General features: G+C 36.7%; 2 protein-coding genes across 3 annotated transcripts in view; one reads left to right on the top strand and one right to left on the bottom strand.

The window, feature by feature from the left end:
* Positions 1-20690, top strand: part of LOC124639520 (GPI transamidase component PIG-S) — a 43326-nt gene extending 22636 nt beyond the window's left edge. For both annotated transcript variants that reach the window (XM_047176933.1, XM_047176934.1), the window contains exons 2-11: positions 14042-14132; positions 15551-15690; positions 16212-16424; positions 17091-17288; positions 17606-17706; positions 18016-18193; positions 18657-18835; positions 19441-19582; positions 19830-20034; positions 20508-20690. In XM_047176933.1, the coding sequence (XP_047032889.1) occupies positions 14042-14132; positions 15551-15690; positions 16212-16424; positions 17091-17288; positions 17606-17706; positions 18016-18193; positions 18657-18835; positions 19441-19582; positions 19830-20034; positions 20508-20622 (1562 nt within the window). In that variant the 3' untranslated portion in view covers positions 20623-20690. The remainder of the gene's footprint in view (positions 1-14041; positions 14133-15550; positions 15691-16211; positions 16425-17090; positions 17289-17605; positions 17707-18015; positions 18194-18656; positions 18836-19440; positions 19583-19829; positions 20035-20507) is intronic.
* A 219-nt stretch (positions 20691-20909) lies between these two features.
* On the bottom strand, positions 20910-24071 carry LOC124639531. Its single transcript, XM_047176947.1, has 2 exons — positions 23594-24071; positions 20910-22490 (listed from the first exon to the last, which is right to left on the bottom strand). The coding sequence occupies exons 1-2, from the start codon at positions 24000-24002 to the stop codon at positions 21853-21855; spliced, it is 1047 nt and encodes a 348-aa protein (XP_047032903.1). The 5' UTR covers positions 24003-24071; the 3' UTR covers positions 20910-21852.
* Positions 24072-24111: the final 40 nt, after the last annotated feature.

A 24111-nucleotide genomic window follows, 5' to 3' on the forward strand; every position in this document is an offset into this window, starting at 1 on the left:
ATATAAGGCATACATATACTTTGACTTTTTAAAAGTGTCATCCAATAAAATATGTCAGACATATTAATGTAACAATGATACCTCTTTATTGCAAACTGCAATAAATTGACCAGTAAAAGTGTAGACTTATAAAATCTTAATAATGTCAATTGGGAACGTTCACCGCGTCACTTGACATTGAAACGCGTGCCCTCTCGCGGAATATTCAATAGAATAGTCTCAGAGACTTCCTGAATTTTAATTTGTATGGTCTCATATCAATATATCAACGTTTCAACCTTGACCGGTGCTAATAAAACTGCGATCGTCGCATGCGCACTGCAACGTGCAGATATTTTTTATCGAAGCTTCATTTTGGAGATCATGGTCGTTTATGTCGTAATGATGTTATCTGCGATGGGAATTAATTTCAAACAAGTGTATCAATTTGCTCGTTTGATGTGGTTGTGCGATAAACATGTGTTTAATTGAGCTTCCTATTCAATCAACAGCTCTAAGATACACCCTTGTTTAAAGGTGAACATGACTATAAATAGTACAGTTGTTGTATTGGTAATTCTTGCTTACCTCAAATGGAAAAACTTGCATTGATTACTTAGATCAATTATCTGAAATTGATTTGCCAGGAACAGCATTTTCTTTTTAGCATACATACTTAAGAACATCAACTTCAAGTTTTTACATTTTACAAGTAAAACTCTAGCTAGGTGCAACACAGTCAAATCCATTAAGGATAGTCTATTCTCAAGTGTAACATAGGATACCTCGTCTACTATTTGCGAAATCACTGTCAACAACTATGTTGAAGGCAGGTGATGGTGCTATGTTTATGCATTAGTTAATAGTATTCTTTATGTTTCCACATCATTACTGGTATCTTTATGACTTAGCAAGCATTTACTTACTTAGACCACACATGCACATGATATGCACAGTCTGCATACATAACGTTATTTAATCCTTTCCTCATGCTTGGCGAAATTCATCTTTCTTCACGAGCATAATGGCTGTTTCATGATCTTAGGATATTAAATCAGCAGATCTTTTATAGTTTTAAGAGCGAGGAATTGGAGAGTGCATTTATTTAGTGAAGTTTGAATAGCATTCATTGACATAATGTTCTAAATAGCAACCGCAAGAGTCAATCTTCGGGCGATCGGTCTCTAAATGGGTAACCATCTTGTTATGAGTTGATCCGTGTAGTCAGAAGCCAAAAAGTCTGACAACCAGTCTTAACATAGGACATTGGGTTGCTTGGTCAACTGGGTCAACATGAAACACTGGTACTCAGCTGCATCCAGTTACTCTGGAAGCCGATCCTAACTTATTTCAGAAAAGGCTACTCTGAGGATGATTTCGTAAAATCATACAGAAAATATCGGACTGTGAGTTCTGACTTCACAGGCTAATTCATAAAACAAAATATTTCTATGATCTGCATACAAATGTTAAATGTTTATTATAGCCAAAATTTATATGCACATTTGATTTATATTTGCAAATAGTGTGGCAGCTTTTATTTGTAGAAGAAAAAAAAATATGACGGTGGAAGAAAATCAAGACGCCATTGACGCAAGTATTTTCCTGAGCCGCTTATGCAATAGACACGAGATCTCTCGGACTTTGAACATCAACAGTGTAAGGACGCACAAGGTTAGGCTAACTTTTGCCATAGTATTTTTAGTTGGAAAGGTTAAAATAAGTTTTATTTTCAGATCATTGAAAAAATCCTACTTTCAACTCCTGACTACGCAAAAGTTGTTATGGATGCATGTTTGTTACTCTTTAACGCATGCATACATGAGCAGGAAGTAGTTTCCTCCAGACCCGGGCGGAAGGCTATGTTACAAAACCTAGTCAAAAAGGTGTCTGTAGATTTATATCTTAATTGCAACTCCATGTATCTAGTGCAATTGAATATGAGTGATTTGACTTTGCAGGACCCGTCATAACAAAGTTCGATGAACTAAACACCTTTCATAAATTGATATCTTATTGCAAACTACATCCGGATTAGGCAGTGCATTGTGCTCTATAAGGCCTTGGATCTTCGTCCCAATGAGAGGAGCTTCTATCAAATTATCTTCTGATCCCATTAAACGTTCGAACCTACAATCAACGATGCAATTTGAAGTAATATCATTAAAATACATATGCACATAAAGCCAGTAATTTCCTTCGTGCAGTAGGTCAAGCTTGCCAATAATTCTAGGCTATTACGCTAGGTCGGAGACATAGCAATCATTCATAGTGTTCTTGTGACAAGTTTAGAGATAATTGACGCATAGGTTCTAACCGCAAGACCTCGTTTGTCAGGATCTAGTATCTGAACAAAGAACGGTTAGTTAAAACCTACACGTCGGCTGCGTAATGAATGATTATAATTTTCTTGCAAGAGTTTATCATTAGGATGTTTCTTGTCGATAGCAGAAACTGTATTAGTGGTTGGATGGAACCCGACAATAACTGCAGTACAGCAAATTATAATTGGCCATGCATGACACAAAAGTATCAATGAAAGGCCTGATAATCCTGAAAGTCATTCATTCTTGAAACACAAGAATGATATAATTATGAAATCCGAGGAAACTGTTATTATAGCACAAACAGTGATACACATGTTTAACTTTAGTCTGTAACATAAGATTGATGGGCTTGAGTCATATTGTCATGTCTTTGTCGCGAAGTCATCCTGATGATATAAACAAGACTGACGAAGGTGAAAATATTCGGTTCCAATATTTACAAACTTGCATAAAGTAAACTTAAGCTAGAGGACAATCCCACAGAGGGACCCACCAGGGCCAAGAAGAGTTACCGCGGCCCTGGAAGGTACATAAAGGGCTGAAGAAGGCACATGATGGGTTTTAGTCAGTAAGAGTCTGACACTCCCTCACGCTGTTAACCCATAGTGGGAAGGGTCATTTGATGATTTCCCATAAAAAACGAGAAACAATGCTATTCAAAAACCTCTTTTCTTCTTAGCTTTCAATGTAATAAAACCAACTCAAACAGACGTAGCTTAAAACGAAGTAGTCAGTCCAATAAACTATCTCGTAATGACGTCAGCAAAATGCTTTATGTGCATCTCAGGCAGAAATAAAGCTGACGAGTTCCATGCATAGAATATATCTTCAAATATTTTTATGAAGTTGAAAAGTGTTGTTTGCGTCAGTGGCTGTTGAGTGCCTTGTGGTTTCTATTATCACTTTAGGTTTAGTCACCTGACCACAGATTACTAAATAGTTTCTAATCCGACTGACATCCGTTGGTCTTCATGCCTAATTTTCTACAACCATTTTGGTTGAGCTTTTTACATTTGGTTCATTTTAAGTCCCATAATCTCAGTCATGTTGCCTCATGATAGTAAAAGCTGAATTATATGCCCATTTTGTTCTGTTTAAGTATCTCCAGTCAAGACTAATATGACGCATCCAGGCTCCACGAAACCTCGGCTCAAGGGCATTCCACTCGGCTCTCAATTGCTATATGGGAATCAGTACGAATCTCATCTACAATAAAGATCTGTCTGTCTGTCTTGTTTCTAAACAGTTATGGTGCAGTGGTTTTACGATATTGCCGTGCAGTTTCAGCTGCAATAAAATATATTGTGCATGATTTGTATCAGCCACTTTAAGTAGGTACCTACAGTATTCTGTACCTAGAACCTATCTTCGAAGCCACTTTGGTAATTACCATTCTTATGCTCACAATTTTTGGTGATGATTTCTGATTTTTTAAAAAGCGTTTACTTATACATATGTTGCTTAAGGCACTGTTGCAATAGTTTACAAGCAATATCCAGATTTAACCAGGTTTTTTTTTTTACCTTTTCCAAACTAACAGACCACGCATTGCTTGTTACATAGCACTAAAAAGTTGTGTCAACATCTGACATCACCCCAGTCTGCGAAAATAGTTCAGGATTTTGTTACACGAACGAAGAACCTAATGAAACAATGTAATGAAAAATCACTTTACATTTTGGAACTAAACAAACATTGCGTACATTAGAGGTACATTATGATGAGCAGAATACAGACGAACAATATATGTAGAATGTTGGTATGAAATATATTTATTTTCCTAATCCTCTGAGGTTACGGTCTAATTGTTAAATAATTAGATTAGATTTTGATTTAATGTTATTATAGATCATAGTAAAGTAAATTATGATTCATAATTTACATTGATCAGTCAATAACTGACCAAAAGACTGCATCTTTTGTCATACAAGTAGAGCAAGTGGTTTTTACTTTTAATTAGACGAAACCAAACAGAAAAGTTAACAAAGCTACACGAGAAGATAAATTACTAAAATAATTCGGGCTCTCCCAATTCACGCGGTGACAAAGCCTAAACAAATATTTTCTCTGCATTACAACTTAAGACAGTTTGACATGTGATGTGATTAAAATTACCTACAACCGTGTATGTGGATGACACTGCACTGTTATCAGATAAAACTATAAAATTAAATGTTATACGCCATCCGCGGACCACGAGCGATGGCACAATTCTTGTTTATTTGTTTTCTCATTATTTCGTATATCTATCCGAAAACGTGTTGGTTTAGCTTGGCAAACACAATGACATGTAGGTACACTGCATGTCTTGATAGGCTTAATGCTTCATTAAATATTTTATTGTATATAATATATGTAACTTGCTTTATAGTTTCTCACGAAACAGCTTTCTGTGTATCAGGTGTGCTTCATCATGGAGTTACCTAAACATGATTCTAGATATCCTTAATACTTTTTTTTATATTGTCAATCCTTTTATCACAATAACAGCTGTTTCAAATTATGAACTTTGTATTTGTTTGTTTTGCTATTGTAATTACTTTTATAATAATAATGTCGGGACACCTTTTTCACACACGGTCGGTTAGCCCCATGGTAAGTTATTTATTAACTTGTGTTATGGGTGCTAACACAACTGATAAACTACATATATACATATTTATAAATACATATCATAACACCCAGACCACGGCCAACAAGCATGCTCATCACACAAATGTCGACCGAACCGGGAATCGAACCCGGGACCTCAGGTTCGGCGGTCCGGCATGATGACCATTGCGCCATCGAGGTCGTCAACCAACCAACTTGTTCTGGTTCAAATCAAGCTAATAAGTTAGCACTTAAATGCTAAATTATTTTGTTTTCGCGGTTAACTTGCATGAGAACAATAATAAGGAAATATCTATACTCTATACTAATATTATAAAGAGGAAAACTTTGTTTGTTTGGTTCAACTCAAAAACTACTGGACCGATTTTAAATATTCTTTCACCATTAGAAAGCTTTATTATCTGCGAGTAACATAGGCTATATTTTATCCCGGTGCGGGCAGTAGCTCTCACGGGACGCGGGTGAAACCGCGGGAAAACGGCTAGTACTTAATATAGCCATGTTAATAAGTATTTGACGGATATTTGGTCATGAAATTAGCTCTTGTAAAATATATTCGCAGATCCTCATGAAAATCTTCCTCTTTGTTTTGTCCTAACTTTATTAGTGCGGTTACTATTGCTTTAGTTCTTTTTTAATGTATCCCAAAACATACATGACATAATAACTACGGAACAGACAGGTGTAAATTAACAATCCCATCTTAATTAAGAGCCAAATAATGCGCAAAATTCAGAGGTCATCGCACTTTTAGCAACCGCGTGATTTTCATGTTTGAACTTTAAGTACTAAGCCAAAGACTATAAAACTTATTTACTTTATGTTCTAAGCTAATCTTGCTCAGTCTGGGTCGAGGCATCAAAGACTAAATACCTTTTCCTTAAGTATGTGAGCAAATATTTTACAATGGCTTAGCCATTCTGCCAAGACCATTGGCAGAAACAGTAAATCGTTATGCAAAAGGCATACTTTTATGAAAACATCATTTCTGACAAACTTGATGACATGACAATATGATTACATGAATAATTTGGGATATTGTCTTGTACGTGACTAAAATAATGCGTCAGCTGCCAAAACATAAAACTTGATTGATCGCAATGTGGATTTAGGATGTTGTGCATTTACCCGTTTCAGGTAAAAGATTCATATTAATGTCGTGCTACCAGACACGTAGACTTCCTTTCTGCTAATGCTATTATATTATGACCTTGCATCCTAAAATTACCCAAGTCACTGATATAACGGATGACAAATCATACACAACACTAGCCGTTTTCCCGCAGTTTCACCCACGTCCCGTGGTAATCGCTGCCCGCACCTGGACAAAATATAGCCTATGTTACTCGGGAAGAGTCTAGCTTTCTAACAGTGAAAGAATTTTGCGAATCTGTTCGGTAGCTTCGGAGCCTTTGGGGGCAAACAAAAAATTTTTACTCTCTTTATTATATTAGTAGGTATAGGATTCATACAATATTGTCCTTATGTGTTGCCATATGTCTTAATGCTAATTAGTATTGCTATGTTACAGATAGAGCTAACCCTACTTATATTTAGGTCACACGAGTGATCTAGAATACTAGATCGCAATGACCTGTTTGTAGCGTGTCTACTAGTACTTGTACCATGTTTTATGTATGTAGCAAGCATTAATGTCGTAAGTTGCATTGTTTCGATTTATTATGCAATTTCAGTGCAACTTATCTGTCTTGGTGATTGACGGCTCGTGGTTATGAATTGTAGCTTATGTCTTGTTTGGAAAATGTAGGTAAATCTTTTACTTTTCACTTTAGAGCAAAAAAAAATCTTGTTGTACATGCCCAGGAAATGTGTATTTTACACTCTTTTGTCAGAAATAATATAATATTTTACATTTATGTTGCTTCCTACCACCAGAATAAATATGTTCTTGTTAAAAACTTAGGGTTATGTGATGAACAAAAATATTACCCTGAATTAACATCAGTTGGACTAAAAATGTAAATAAACCATACAAAACCATACAAAACCAGTGAGTCTATCGCTTATTAGTGAATAGTGGTAACAGGCTACAACATCGACCTCATAAATCAAATGATTAAGGTACAACAGTGATAATTATCTAAAAAAACAACGGATATTGAACCGTTTGTTTACATTAACTTTGAAGAAAATTTGAAATATCAATGACAACTAATTGAACAGTGTTGACATTTTCTTTACAATTGGTGTTGCAAATTGAAATAAATACAAATTTAAAAAAGAGACATCTTGCGAAGAATATATTAAACTTTACTCTGTGTTCTACTGTTTTAAGAGCCATCTATTGAAGACTGTTGGAACTAAAGCTGCCCATTTTATATGATCCGCAAATACGTCAACTAGTACAACGGTCAGCGTAGTCGAGTGGCTTTGGGTTACGACTGAGCGTAAAGTGCTCGAGTTCGAATCCCATATACGACAACGTTAAAAAGAGTTTTTGAACTACTCTATTTATTTACCAAGAAATAATGAATTTCTTAGATAATATAACGTTTCGGCGTACTCACGTTCGAACACAATCGGATCCTGTTGTCGATGACAGTGGTGACATCATCTCACAAACTCTGGAATGTACTACTAATAGCATGCCAGACATATCTGACGATGAGGACAACGACGAAGTAAGGAGGTTGAAAGACGAAATAAAGAAATATGAAGCACAGTTAAACAGTGCTCATAGAGAAATAGAAATATTAACATTGGAGAATAATCAACTCAAACTTTCAAATGAAGATTTAATTAAGAAAAATAATTTATATAAACAAGTAGCTACAAACAGTCCAATAAAATCCAAAGCAAATACACCGAAAAAGAAATCTCAGATAAATTGCAAAACCAAAGAAACACAAACTGATAGCAATTTAAAGATTGACAGCGCTACAAAATATAACAAAAAACCATTTAGCAGCAACTCAGTGGATCACATCGATAAGTCTATATCTCAAAATATTGAACAGCCAACTATCGCAAAAAAGTGTAATTATAAGAATAAAATATGTATATTAAGCAGCAACATAACGAAAGGGACACTACCGTTAATAGAAGACGTTTTTTCTGACTATTGTCAATACTACCACTACATAATACCTAATAGTACGATAAAAATGCTTCTTTGTAATATAGAAAAGCAATTACAAAATTATACTATATATGACTACTGCATACTTTTCATAGGCGAAAATGACATACGAGAGGAAAATTATATAGACACTATAAATGAACTGAAGAAGACACTCCAAAAAATCAATTTCACGAATATTGTTGTCTGTATCCCAACTTATATAACAGGAGCACAAATATATAACTACAAAGTGGAGATGTTTTCCAATTATCTATACTTAGCACTAGAAAATCAAGATAACGTATATATTTTTGACAGTAATCGTGACCTTACACTTGAGATGTTTTCCTACATAACGGGAAAAATAAACAAGTATGGAATAAGAATTATTTACGACCAAATCATGCAAAATATATTAATTGACATGGAATTATTCAATCGTATGGACACACAAGGACAAAAACTTAATGAAACTATAACCCAGCTTTTTCGTAAATAAGTATTTATATATAATGCATCAGAATATAGCTGGTCTTATAAATAAAACAGATGAATTAACCATATGCTTAGATGAACTTTCGAACAGAAATTCTAGCATAGATATATTATGCATCACAGAGCACTTTATGATGAAAGGCCAAGAAAACAATTTGAATATACCTAACTTTCAACTGGCCACCAACTTTAGCAGGCTTGAAAGCAGGCGAGGCGGAGCCTGTATATTAGTAAAGAATGGACTGCATTGGAAAAATTTACCAGAAATAAACAAGCTATCTGTATCAGGTATATTTGAATGTTGCGCCGTAAATCTTGTTAATTATAAAATGGTCATTGTATGTATCTATAGAGTTCCAAAACCTGATAATTTAAATACATTTTTCTGTAAATTAGAGAAATTATTGACATTGTTGTGTAAATTAAACTTAACTAATATAGTTTTAGCGGGAGATTTCAATATCGACTTGTTAAAAACTAATAATGTAACTAGAAACTTAGAATATTTGCTGCTAAACTTTAATTTCCAATTAGCACTGAAGGAACCGACAAGATTAAAGTCTCAAACATGCATTGATAATTTTGCTCACAATTTTCGACAAACCTGCAAGACGGAAGTGCTAGAATTTGCTTTATCGGACCATACAGCGCAAATTTTAAAATGCCCTATTAAAACTAAATGTGTTATTGATATTTGGCGATCAAAACGTAGAGATTTCAGTACAGAAAACATGAGAAAATTTAAATCCTATATAGCTAGCCTCTCGTTTTCGGATATATACAAAACTAATGACCCTAACTGTGCATATAAAGCCTTCATGGGAGACTTCAAATTGTTGTATGACTTATGCTTTCCTTACCGTCTTAGTACGATAAAGGTGATTCGGAAAACTAAATGGGTATCACGGGGTATTAAAACATGTAGCAAGAAAAAAAGAGAGTTGTTAGAAACTCTTAGGAAAAACCCGACAAATACTAATAAGGTAAGCTACATAAAATATTCAAAGTTATTCCGCAAAATAATAAGATTGACACAAAGAGCACAAAATAACTACAAAATAAAAACATCTCAGAACAAAATCAAAACAGCTTGGCAAATAATAAATAAATCTAGATTTAATATACCAAATAATACCATCGACAAAATAAAATTGGGAAATACAACAATCACTAATCCTAAGCAAATAGCAAATGCATTTAATAATTATTTTATTGACAAAATTATTCCTTCCAATAACAGCAGCACAAATGTTACGTCCCTAATAAATAAAAATACTGTTTCACTCTTTATGAACCCTAGCATACCTAGTGATATACATAAAATAATAAAAGAGTTAAAAAATAGCAATAGTGCGGGATATGACGAAATCGTGACAAAAGTAATCAAATATGTGAATGACGATATCTGCCACCATCTGAGTCACATTCTTAACCTGTGCATTTCCGCGGGCACTTTTCCTAATGATTTAAAAATTGCATTAGTAAAGCCTTTATTTAAAAAAGAAAACCGAGAATTAATGGAATTTTATCGCCCAATAAATTTGTTGCCTATTATTGGGAAGATATTTGAAAAATTTATTTATACGGAAATTAATAGATTTTTCGAGAAATCTAATCTTCTTAGTCTTGAACAAAAAGGGTTTAGGCAAAAAAAGAGCATTAACTTAGCCATACATGACTTTTTGAAAAATATTATGCAAAACGTTGACAAAACTAACCCGATTTGTGCAATTTTCTGTGACCTAACACAAGCATTTGATTATGTTGACCATGGTATTTTACTTGACAAGCTTGAAACTTACGGAATTAGGGGCAACGTTTTAGACCTTTTAAAATCATATTTAACCAATCGCAAACAAATTACAGTCATTTCAAGAATAAATATAAACACAAAGAGAGAAGAAATCTTTAAATCAGATGAGCGTATGCCTAGTTTTGGAGTGCCCCAAGGAAGTGTTCTTGGTCCATTGTTATTTATTATTTATATAAATGACTTCCCAAAAGCGACAATTCACCCAATGTCTCTCTTTGCAGACGATAGCACAGTTGCCATAGCATGTAAGGATAAAAAATCATATAAAAATGACGTAACTGAATCACTTAATTCGATTATTAAATGGCTTCACACTAATAATTTAAGAATTAATTTAAATAAGACTAATATCATTCATTTTTCGCAAAGACCTACTATTTTATCTGACTTTAATATATTTCATGAAAGTACATTAGTAACTCAAACTCATGACGTTAAATTTCTAGGCTTAACAATTGACGAAAAACTTAACTGGAAACCACATATTAACAACTTGACCAAAAGAATAAGCAGTTCCGCGTATGCACTGTATAAACTAGCTCATGTTCTCAATACTGATTCTATCATTATGGCATATCATGGAATAGCTGCATCATTGTTGAGATATGGAATCATATTTTGGGCTAACTCACCTGATTTTCAGCAAGTTTTCAAAGCACAGAAAAGATGCATACGATCTATGTTTCGAATTTGTACAACAGATAGCTGCAAACCATATTTCGTGCAACACAGAATCCTAACGCTTCCGTCGATATATATTCTGGAAATCGCACTATTTGTTAAAAAAAATCCTCAATTATTCCCACGATTATCTGATACAGTAGTCAGGAACCGGCGAGATAACACTAGATTAAGAATTCATGGATCAAAGACAGAGCTCATGAGAAAGAGTATTTTTTGCATGGGTCCCAACATATATAATAAATTACCAACAGAACTAAAAACGTTGAATATAATGTTGTTTAAAAAAAGATTAAAGAATATTTTAGTGAACAAATGTTATTATAATGTAAAGGACTATTTGAATGACTCATTTTAAATTTGTTATAACAATCTGTACTGTATAATTATTCTTAACATGACATTGATTACTTATTATTATTATTTGGGACTAAATTTTAATTTGACTTTAATGAAATTTTTTAATTTGTACACCTTTATAGGTAAAACATGTTGGACTATACTGCTTATTTTAACATCATAAATACTGTGTAACATTGTATTATCACCCATGTTTAGAGCAAATAAACTGATTTGATTTGATTTGATTTGATTTGAAAAGTACAACATTTTATGTAGGTATCTAACTCAAAATGAGCAATGTCAATTGACTTGTGTTATTCCTGTAAATGCAATTAAATGTTTATATTAATTAATGATCCAATTGTCGTGGAATTTTGAGTCAAACTCTGGTTCTCGTGTTTAATTGCACGTAGTCTTTTTGCGGGTCCTGAAATGTTGAATGTTCAGCAAATTACATCATCTCTTTTGTTAAATGAATTAAGTGTACCTCTCTTAAAAATTCGAATATTTATGAGCATGCATAGGAACGCATTTTTTTTTCTTGTGCATCAAATGTGTCGTGACATTAAGTTTTAGAATTTAGAGGGATCTACTATATGTATTGCTAATTCTATCAGTGAATATTGCACAATTTGCAATAATTAATACATCTCAGTATATCAATCGTAATTCTAAACCAAAGCAAAGAACCAACCCATATAGCAAAAGTTTTTACAAATATTCAGCGCTCAAAGATATTTTATTTCATTTCAATTTGTGGGCGTGGCACATCAATAAGTCCAGTATAACCTGGTCTATCATCCCGTATGCTGTACATCATTCCAGGGTCAGGTTTCCTGGTCTTTGACGTCAGAACAATGGTGACGGTATCAATAACCGAGGTCAGGTGTTAAACAGGGGAATGAGTGCTAATTGAGGGCAATTCAACACCAACTTTTAATAGATGCGCACGCGTCACTATTTGCGTCGTAGTATTTTGATTTTTATTGTGAGTGCGTTTCACCTTGATCGCTGATGGTGAAATATTATTCCCGTTATAGGAGAATGCAGAATTATCTCTGCTACTGGATAATTCTATAACACATTTAAATTAAACAAAATCTTTGCAAGAATACACATGTTTTCCTTGCCACAGATATTTGAACAAAACTAACATTATTATATAGAGGTAAATTTTTATTATTATGCGTTTGATACCTATTTTACCTGATAATCATATAATCATTACCAAAATTAGATATTTTTAATAACTAATTCGCTTGCATATCCATCGCATGAAGTAATAAGTTTAAAATATTATGCTAAATCATGAGAACCAGTTAGCAAGCCATTCTTCAGTAGTAGGTAACCAAAAGGCTTGAAGATAAATACTGCCATTTTTCATATCCCTATGACAAGCGAGACTAAAAACCTAGCGTGCCAAGGCTGTTCGAAAATTATCGTCTTATTAGGTGTAAAACATCAATTTCTAAATATAATCTGACCTAAAAGATCGATAACACAATTTTATGGAATATTTTTATTGCTACACGTGTCTAGGATCTTGAGACCAAAGTACACTTCGCGCCAATTAACTTTGTATATCTAAAGTCTTTTGAACTGTATCCTTGCCATGGAGACAAAATGACCAGATCCACATGTTTGATGATCAGATGACAGATCTTGTAAAAAGACTAATATCCAGATATGGGTAAACTGTGCACAGCAGGTTTCGTTTTGTGTATGCTAAATGGTTCATGATTTCATTTCACCTTACTCATCTCGTCTTGCATCACGTTCAAGGATAAATAAACAAACATACATAATTACATATAGAACAAAAAATGAATAAGAAGGGAGTGAGTGTCAGTAGGCATGACGTGTGAACAGGGAGGAATGCAAGCGAAAGACATAGCTCCGGCCCGATGTGAAAAGATCAAGAATAAGAAGTTCGTGGTGAAATTCCTAAACACATTGACATGAAAGTTCCGAGCCTGGGTCACATCCTTTTGTGTACATGCTAAATGATGCCTGGGCATCTTAGATCCTAAAGGCTCTTTGGTATTTTGCGAAGCATTTGCCAAAGATTGAAACCGGAATATTCTAGATTATTTCCTTAGTAGGCATGTGCGTTCGTGTTGTATTTCATAAGTCATTGTTAGGCGGATGCCATTGTCTTGGCATCGCAACAATGCAAGCGCCTACCAAATGTTTAGGAACCCTTAAAATAACACGCTTCCTCATCTCCAAAGGTACAGGTCGAAGATTTGTCTTAACATTTGTAAACATCAATTAAAATTTGTTATCAAATCAAATGAAAATACCTTTATTATCAGGCTACATTGGGCCATAGATTGCATATACCTACCTTTAAGACTGACATATATAAACATAATTATTAATTTGTTATAAATACCTACGTGTATAAACTTGAATCTATGTGAGTAGTGGTATAGCTCACTATTGCACTATATCACACTGCATTCCAGTGGTACTTGTCCGTGGAAGTGACGGAACACCACGTCCTGTGGCCAGAAGTTTTCATCCAACACTGTTAACTGGATATATTTTTACTGATCAAATTTAATGAAGTGTGTTATACTACATGCGTAGTGCATAATATTTTCTACATGTCTGATAGTGGAGTTATTCCCATGCTGTGCTAGCAAATAGAGCAAAATAAACACAGTTCTTATCTCCTATGACAGTAATTATGATGTTTGTTTACAGAGTCGAACAGGATGTGGGCGAGCGCCTCCTTCGTGGGCGTCCTCATCATCATCGGCCTGCCGCTCTGGTGGAAGACCACGGAAGTCTACAGGTAGGTTTAAAACCTGAAAAATATTCAGTATCAAAGCATTGCCATGTGTGCCTGCATTCACTAGGTAAGTAATTTTTGGAGAAATGAACACAAGGCATTCGAAGTTGGAAACGACATCGGCTTCCTAAATGTGCACAGATTTGGGTAATTGCTCTTTTTAGCAAGTTTTTGAAACATGCAGATCACCTAAAAACTAGTAGGTGATAGACGAACAAACGGTGCACAATACTTCAGACGGAAGGGAATTCTCATTTTTTTCCCAGTTCTCTAAAATCTTTTAAATAAACGGGGTGTAAAGCATTCCTTCGTCGTCCACTCTGCGTTCTCAAATATTTAAAAGAATTCTAGATCCAATTCTAGGTCCTTTGTTTGTTTCATATAAACGCACTCAAAGAATAAATAGAGTTCATATCATTTTAGTACGACATGTAACTATTTAAAGCTTCAATAGGTTGTTGCATAAATGTAACCCGTGTAAATCAATAAATACGCTGACTTCTCAAGCGTATCTCCAAGTAATGTCCCACGTGTAAGCATTAGGTATTACCGCATATTCCTACAACTTAGTCGTCAATTAGATAAGTGAGGCTATATTAATAAATAAACTATGTCCGTCTTACCACAAAAACTTTTAAACGTCAGTTTATGCCTTGTCTAAAAAAATGTCAAATTATGACGTTGACATATGGTTCATTTTGCAGCCAAAATTTTATTAGACAAGTGTAAAACAGGGTTTAAAGTTTTTGTAGTAAGGCCATGTAAGTCTAATGACCAGATTAAATAGATTAGCAGAAGCGTGTGTCGTGCTAATAAATATGACATTTAATTGACCCTGCCAGGGCTTCACCTAGGACAGATACTGGGTTATTGATACAACCGAAATTTTACGACTTAGTGATTCCTTACGTTATCGCAGCAATTGCTCTATGACCCCCGATAACCTCTCGATACCACTGAATATTTGTACGTATTTATTTACATTTTGATAAGTTTTTATGCACTTATTTTATGGCATCGACCTTCGATGTCTTTCGATTTACGGCTTTTTTCTGTAAACTTTGTCGAATAAGCACTGAAAAAACGAGATAACATTTTAATCTAAGTGATTTTCTTGAAAGCACAGATTCAATTTCAAATCTACGTCAAGACTCAATCAAATACAATTAGCTATGTTTATTTACCAAATAGATAGTGTGAAGGATGGAGTAAGGTGGCGTCATCTTGTCTGGGTACTAAGATTGAAATAAAATGTATTTAATGCGAAAGTACATATCAATCTGTCGCGTTTTCACACCAAAACCACAACCTTTTAGAGCCTGACGGAGGCTACTTTTTACCCGGTTTCCAGAAGTGGTTCTATCGGGATTACGGTGAAGTTGGTCGAACTGGTTAATATAATATATGTATTTTCGTTCCAGGGTATCACTGCCATACGACAAGATCAGTTCTTTCGATACCCTCTTGCACTCCATAACTACTGAAGTGACGGTGTTGGCCAACGATGAAGCCACGGCGGCCGAGATCGTCGGCCTAATTGAGAATGAGTTCAAGGATTCAGGTGAGATTTGAGGGAATTTAGATAAAAAAAGATATAAAGTCTTAGGCTGAAAATTAACACTTTTCAAAACGCTGGGAAGAAGAAGTGGTGGAACGAACTCCCCAACAAACAACACAATTCTGTCTGTATGGTTTGAAGAACCGTGAAGAAAATGGTCAGAAGTAAGATTATATTTTTACCAGCTTCCATCAGATCTTTCACCCTCGCCCCTTCCCTTGGGATTTACTCCGCACATTCCGATAGTTAAATCCAGAATTTTTCAAATTGGTCCAGAAGTTCCTGGAATTTGCACTAACAGAGACACAAACTGTCCATATATCAGTAAATATTTATACCAGTGCATTTGTTGAATGAGATAACCTTTGCCCAAAAGTATTTCGGACTGATCGAATATCTGATCGTCGAAAAAATATAGGCAACTTTTCAAGGAAGTCCAGTTCATGACAATCACTCCTTGGTTTGGTGAACCTTTGGAACACATAAAAAAATAATCATTAACAAATGATGGTCTTTCTTTTCAGATGTCATCAAACTGAAGATATCAAAGCAAGTGATATCACAGCAACTGCACTCAACCCTGAACTCGGTGGCTGATGAGCACGAAGCCGTGGAAGAGGTGGCAGCAGTCTTCGACCTGGACCAGCATAACAGCTTCTTTGTGGTGCAGAGGAAGCCGCTTTTCCAGGACACCTGGCTCGCTGGAGAGAGGATCATGTTCTTTAGAGATGCTAAAGGTATGTAGTTGAAGACGGGTACGATGAAATACGTCATTTACTCTATAAGCAGTTGTCGTAGTCAGTTTGCGAAGTCTTCATAACTTCAAAGTGTTAAGTTTTTGCAACTAACATGAAAATGCAAATTCATATGTTTTTTTTTACATATAGGCTTTTACAGGCTCTTATAAAGCTTCACAATAGTTGCCCGGTTCCAAAAAGCTGGTCCCAAAAAAAAGAACCGAAAACTCAATTAAGGAAACTAATTAGTATGATTTTAAATATTCGTGGCAAGAGCGAGTGGCAACGCCGCTGCATATGTATATGTTGCGCATACGCAGATGTAACAACAACATATAGTTTTTAGAGGACGTCTGCGCTTTTTTGATTGACATATTGCGTTCTAGAACATTTGTTAGATTTTAATAACTCAGTTTCTCACCAAATTAATATTATTGTATGTGTCCAGACGTTTTTATTGCGCGCCAAACGTTTTCCCACAATAGCAGCTGCGGGCCGGTCACCAATGTTGTCAAAAATTATCATCATCTGTCAAGCATTTTCCCAACCAATTCCAGTCTCACCGGAGCATGGATACAGAGCGACTGTCTATCGTACCCGAAAAATCTTCTGCTCCTGGCCACGGCAACCAAAAATGATAACTTATGCTCGAGTTCACCATTACAGCCTCCCGAACCGTAGTACAAGCCCTGAAACGCGTAGTCTACCAGACATCAGTGCTTGAGGGTGCTAAGTCTGAGACAGCTGACGTGGCCCGTCAGACCAGGTTCCCGCCCGGTGGAGGGTACCATATTGTGCTGTCCGTGGTGCATCCTCGACCTGATGCCTTGAAGGTCGAGCTTGATGCTGGGGAGGCGGTTGAAGGTAGGTTCTTTTGGTATATGGTTATGTAAAGATGTGGTTATGCACATTGGTTGGTTAATAACAGTGATTGTAATGAAACACGTCAAATCGGTATGCGATAAGTTCGTATACCGATTACAAAACAGCAATAATTAAATATCTAACTTCAGAATACTGTACCTGCTCACATAAATAATGAACCGTGTAGTTACAACATAATTTTCTATATTTTCAAGAAACTATGTAATAATCTGTGAAATTGCTCTATAATACATACATATTTAATTCCTGTTTCAATGACGTCAGTTTAAATTTTAACCCGAGCTTTAAATCCCCAGATTACATCGGTTCATTCGTGGATGAGTTGAGCGTACTGCACAACTTCACTCTCAAGTCTCAGTGGCTGCATCTACTGGACTTTGACTTCCAAGCCAAGCAGGTATTCTTATCTTTCAATTCTCACTCTGAAGGCATTTGTCTTTAAATATGATGGAACTTGATCTACGGAAATGTTATCCTTGTTACCTTGTCATAACCTGCAAACGTCCACCGCTGGACAGAGCGGGGGGATTTGCCCATGCTCACCATATTGTGTGATATTTTTGACTTCAGATATGCTATTATCCATCTCCGAACAAGGCATTTAATATCCCACTTAGTACTGTGTGATGGTTATATATTTCCACCAGTCGGCAGCCAGAGCCTCGCCCATTTCTCACTTACCATTACTGGCACTGGTCAATTCCAGGTAAAAGACACAAGCGAATGGGGTCGCCACTTCGCCGTACGTCAGGACCGACTGCACCTACTGCTGACCAAGCTGGAAGAACGAACTGCCACGCACGTGTCCGAGTTAGCCACCGTTAACCTGGCGCTGTATGCCGTGCCCTGCCACACCGCGCCGCTCGTCATATACGATAGTGCCGGTCAGTTGTCATATGTTACTGTCTTTATCGTGCCACCGCTGGGCACAGGCCTCCCTCACATGGAGAAGGATTGAGCATTAATCACCACGCTTGCTCAATGCGGGTTTAATAGTCCAGGTTTCCTCAAGATGTTTTCCTTCACCTTTTTATCAGCCATTGGTGTCTAAGATATACTTAGAATGTGTATTTTACTGTCTTATTGTAGAAGAAGAGAAGCTCATATACTTCTTCAAGGCAAGCCAACTTTATCTTGGGACAAACTGTACTTTAGCTGAATCCAAATAATGACAGACAGTCTATAAGACAGTCGTAAATATTGCCTCCCCCCCCCCAGTTCTGGTTGTGGTACTGTAAATATTTCGGCACAGACCGTGAAAAGACCTCCGTTCCCCACCCAATTTGCCTTTTGACAAAAAAGTGCCAATACCTACCAATTTACCATTTCCAATTATGTCCTCAACAGATCAGAAAGTCCACTCCCACGTGCAAGCCTTCATGTCTCCGAAGTGGGGCGGCGTGGTGCTGGGCGGGCCGGGCGCCGCCGACTGCCGTGACGCCAGCCCGACGTGGAGGCCTAACGTGAGGGTCGTCATGGGCACCTTCATATCGCAGTTGAGGAAACTGCTGGGGATTACTGATGCGGTGAGTTTTATAGACCAAGTGAAGTGGCTCAAGGGGTCATGTCTTCGAAGTGGGGCGGCGTGGTGCTTGGCGGGCCGGGCGCCGCCGACTGCCGCGACGCCAGCCCGACGTGGAGGCCTAACGTGAGGGTCGTCATGGGCACCTTCATATCGCAGCTCAGGAAACTGCTGGGGATTACAGATGCGGTGAGTATAGTAGACCAAGTGCAGTGGCTCAAGGGGTCATGTCTTCGAAGTGGGGCGGCGTGGTGCTGGGCGGGCCGGGCGCCGCCGACTGCCGCGACGCCAGCCCGACGTGGAGACCTAACGTGAGGGTCGTCATGGGCACCTTCATATCGCAGCTGAGGAAGTTACTATTGATTAATTAACTATATTTTCCCAAGTTTTTTTTTGTGTTACAACATTTGTCAAATCTATCCATCCCTGGCGTTGTGGTGCTGGTTCGAACAGTTTTTCGGACTGACTCCCTATTTTTAATTTCAATCCGAAGCGACTCCTATACTGAACTTCCACTAAGCATTTTTCAAGTCTGTTATAAGGAGACTGAATATTCTTTCGCTATATTCTTATTAAAACGAATTAAATAATCTTGTCACTTCGTTCCAGGAGCACATAGAGGGTGGTCACCTGGAGCCGCTGCGTTCGGTGACTCCTCGCCGCTGGGAGATCGACAACCTGCTTCGCATCAGGACCCTGGAGCAGCTCACCTCGGCTGAGAGAACGCTGCAGTCTTTAGCGCAATTGCTGGGTAAATTATACTGGACTTAATTTTAAATTAGCTTTCGCGTCGATGTATAAAAAAGTAATCTGTATTGTGAAGGATCTTTGGTAACCTTGATTATAATTGATGTAGTAGAAAGAGGTAAAGTACGTCTGAGTATTTTTTCCCCTTTGAGTTAACGATACTTATATCATTCGTTGATATAAAATTGGAACAGATTCTCTGGTTGGACCACCCTGTGTACAAATTTACTAACTCCTTCGTCTATTTCCAGGTGAAATTTCAAACATCGTCATCAACGATGAAGTAGGCGCTTCCATCAATTCAGCAGTAGAGAGCATTGAGTTCGCCAGCGAGCTGATGCAGAAGGGACTCCTAGTGGACGCCTACAAGGAGTCTCAAAGCGCCTTCCTAGCCGCAGAAACCGCGTTTATGGAGCCCAGTCTACTAGCTTTACTGTACTTCCCGGATGATCAGAAGTGAGTTTACTGATATTACTGTTTATTGTTTTTAAATAAAACTATTTTTGAGGTCAGCTTCAGACCCCAGCGGGGCGCAGCAGAGCCAAGGCCTGCCGGGGCTGCGGGACTGTTCGAAAGAGTTACCGCGGCCCTGGTACACAAAAGGCCTTAGAAGGATACAGCCCAGTACCGGTGTTTTACATGGAGCGACTTTCAGTCTGACTTCCTCAACTCATTCACCAATAGGTACCTCTTGATATTACTAAACATGGTGTCAGATTTTCTAGTTCCTGACGGTAACGACTGCCAACGATATTCAAATGACAGTTAGGATCCACCAATGAGGAAACAAGGAGGGACTCGTCATGAATGACAAGATGGTCACCCATCCACGTACCGACCGCTGTTGCTGGCCTGGGGTCTACCTATATTTTTAGTGTGATACACCTGGCTCTTAATATCGTTATTTATTTATTTTATTGTATTTTCAGGTACGCTATCTACATTCCATTGTTCCTGCCGATTATGTTCCCAGTGGTGTTGTCTCTGAAGAATTTGCTGCTATGGTTTCGAGGCAAGCCTATCCACAAGACGAAGCAGGACTGAACAATCAGTATTAATTAGTTTATTTTATTAATTATTTAATACTGTGAATAAATAATTTTATTGAAAAAGTGTCTTTTGATTTTTTTTTATTACATATTTTCTTTTTTGGTAATCATTTCGATTTATTATTTTTCAACATTTTTCAGCTCCTGCCCTGGCCTGCCTCTTTAAAAAATCTAACAGAAGCAAGGCATGCGTATAATGTATATTTAGGTATCCTACACAATTATTGATGAGTTCAAAGAGGAAGTCATCGAAGATATTTTTTACTTAAATAAAACAATAGGTTTGCTTCAATTATAATAATGTATTAGTATTAATACTTGAGGTACTTAATCAGAGTCTGAATCCGATCAAAACATTACTTATACTAACTATATTACGATATCATCATTGTGCAGAAAATACATTGTGTGTTGCTCAATTATAATTTAAATCTAATTATACGTCTATGTACTGAAAACCGACTTTTGCAGCAGCATTTGTAGGGAAATAAGTAGGTACATCATGGAACACAAATTGAATGGAAAACAAGACTAAAATAAATTATGTTGTTTGGCTGGTAGTAAACAGTAGCCAGATTAGTATGGTAACTTTTCTGTGAACCTCTGGGTGCTTTGCCGATAGCAATAAGTCCGTCTCAGTACATTTAAGTTTAACTTAATGGCTATTGAAGTGAACTTGAAATGTAAACGATTTTTGATATGTGGTCACTTCCCTTTGTAACAGCCATTTTAAAGATCCATCTCATCGCATACAAATTAAACTCAATATAATAGGTGGAGGTAAATAAATCCATTTTGTAGCTAATTCGCCCGTAGAAAGCTTCATTTTTTATACGTAATTCTTCGTTACTTGGTACGGCCAGAAAGCCGTACCGAAAAACTCTGTTGCAATGAGTGACATTCCAAAATATGACACCAAATGTTTTCTGAATTAAGTATTGTGAACTCTATGAAAAAAATCCAGCTTCAATATATCTATAACTTCTGTAAACTTTCTATTTTCTGGTTTTGTAGAGATACTCATTATTATATGTAAATTATTGAACACCCTATATATTAAATACAATTACGCACTTTGGTTATGTACCGATCTCATCGATTGAACATTGCAGATGGGTAAATATTTTTTCTGCAATAATGAAGAAAGCGGTCGTTTCTAATCGGTACACATCCCACATTCATTTATCTACTAACGAAGGACAATTCACACGATTATCTAAAGACATTAGGATTCATTCCAATCAGTTTCGGTGATCATGGCAACGTTTTCAGCCTTGCCAGGTAAATATTCGAACTCCCACAGGGAATTGGCCAACACTAGAGTTTCGCCTTCTGAAAGCTCGAAATTCAAGGTGTAGCAGTCATCCTCGCAGGGAGCACGCGGTCTCAACTGTATTAATGTCTTGCCTTTTAGCTGAGACATAATGATCAACCCAACGTCCAGCTCCAGATACTTATATCTATGTGTATCGTAGTTCTTAGAAAGTAATAACCAGTTAAAATGGGAAGGAGGGATATGAGGAGACAGAAAATAGGGTCTAGGAGCGAGGATCCTAAAGGATTTGACCGCCCGAATGTCACAATTTTGGAAGTGTACAAACCAACTGGGTATGTCAGTATTTGTGATTCTAGAAACGATCTCTTCTAAGTCCATAGGCTGACGACCTATTCTAATATTTGTAAGGATCCTACAAGGGACCGAGTCGCGGAGTCGGTCATCGTCGCTGATCAGGCCAGTTAGGTTGAGTTCATCGCGCGAGGACCAGTCGTAGTGAGCATCCTCGACGATAACCGGCGCCCCGCGAAGGAGGTGGTGGTTGAATACTTCGTTGTACGAGGTGTCAGACAAGCGCGCAATGTTTTCTGGAAAAATCACAACATCATTCTTAGGAGGGAATACCTAAATGAGATTTTGGGAAATACGCCTACCTAAAAGTAAAACCTACACATAATGGGACCTATATGACATCCATAACATCACACGATTTAATGAAATCGAATAATTTGGATTTAAGGAAATTTTTTAAATATAATTTTGGACACACCTGCACCCCAAAAAATTCTAATTTATATGGAAATTGGTTAAATTCGACGTTGGTGACAAAAATGTAGTCGCATCTGTTACAATGTACAATCTTAAATTAATCAAGATATTTGGAGATTTCATACTAATATTAGTTATCGTTTTGAGAAGATATCAGCCGATTTCGGCAGAAGTTATGCCTAATATTCTTCGTATGATTTAATAAAATTACCATTATATTTATGGGTGTGGAATTATTAGAATAAATAACTTTGCCAACAAAAATATAATAAACCAAAACAAATGTAGTAAAAAACGGTGTTTTGGCTAAATTCTAATATTTATTTTAGAAGGATATCCATATTATTTTGACGAGCTACAAGCTACAACTACCCTACTATGAAATTAATTTGCTTTTGTGCACAATAGCCGTTTTAGAATCATAGACAATTTATTAGTTAAAGCTGTTAAATACAGTATTTGTGCACAAGAACATTACAAAAAGGCAACTTTTACGTAAAATTCTCAGCACCACGATTATACCTTTTTCAATACATTCTGAACTTAATATTAATTAAAGCATTAAAATTATCACTCACTACATGTGCGTTAGTAATTAAAAACTAAAAGAAAAGTCGCTAGATACTGCTAGTGCCGCTACGAATGCACATCCAAGACTTTTTCAAGAATCATTTTGCCATCATCCTAGCCATCTGAGGAAAAGAAAAATATCTTTTAACACAAGCGAACGCTCATTATTAATTTCTGAAGGCATTTACGCTTGTTACAGTATTTTTATCTTTTAGAAAACTCGCCTAATTACCAAACTGCATACGTGTACACTGTGTCCCTAAAATGGAAACGCAAGAATCACGTTGTTGACGCAAGCGTAATTACCATAGTTATTGAATAAATAATTGTTCTAAAACTACAAAATACTTACTGACTGCCTCACAGGCTATGCAATCCGTTGCTGATGCTCCTCCGTCTACATTGGGAGGTTCCGCGGGTCTCGCAATCATACACTTGTTGTGGTACAGTGGTGTCCAGTCCCAAACAGGCAGCAGTTTGATGAGGACAATCCTGGCCACTGCAGATGCATGCCATTTGAAAGTATCCGTCTGGCTGACAGTGTATCCAATCGCCATCCCCATAATCAAAACCAGGACCACCCTTGTCCATCTCTTGATTGTAGCTTTTCTGACGGCATTAGTCAAAGGACGACAAATTATATCCATTTCTTCATCGCTCATGCCAGCTTCTTTACAATATTCGTAAAAAGAACGCACTTCAGAGTTAATTAACTCAAATTTTTCGCGTTGAGACATTTTTACCCCGTTTTTGAGACTCATCTTGATGACCTAGTCCCGCGGCGATCAATAATAAACTCGACGGTTTTATTGATAGGAATGAAAATTCGCGCGCGCGCGGAATGCTCCACTAGTTTTTAAATGTTGCAGT

This window comes from Helicoverpa zea, chromosome 19, assembly GCF_022581195.2.
Source record: "Helicoverpa zea isolate HzStark_Cry1AcR chromosome 19, ilHelZeax1.1, whole genome shotgun sequence".
Taxonomy (NCBI): Eukaryota; Metazoa; Arthropoda; class Insecta; order Lepidoptera; family Noctuidae; genus Helicoverpa; species Helicoverpa zea.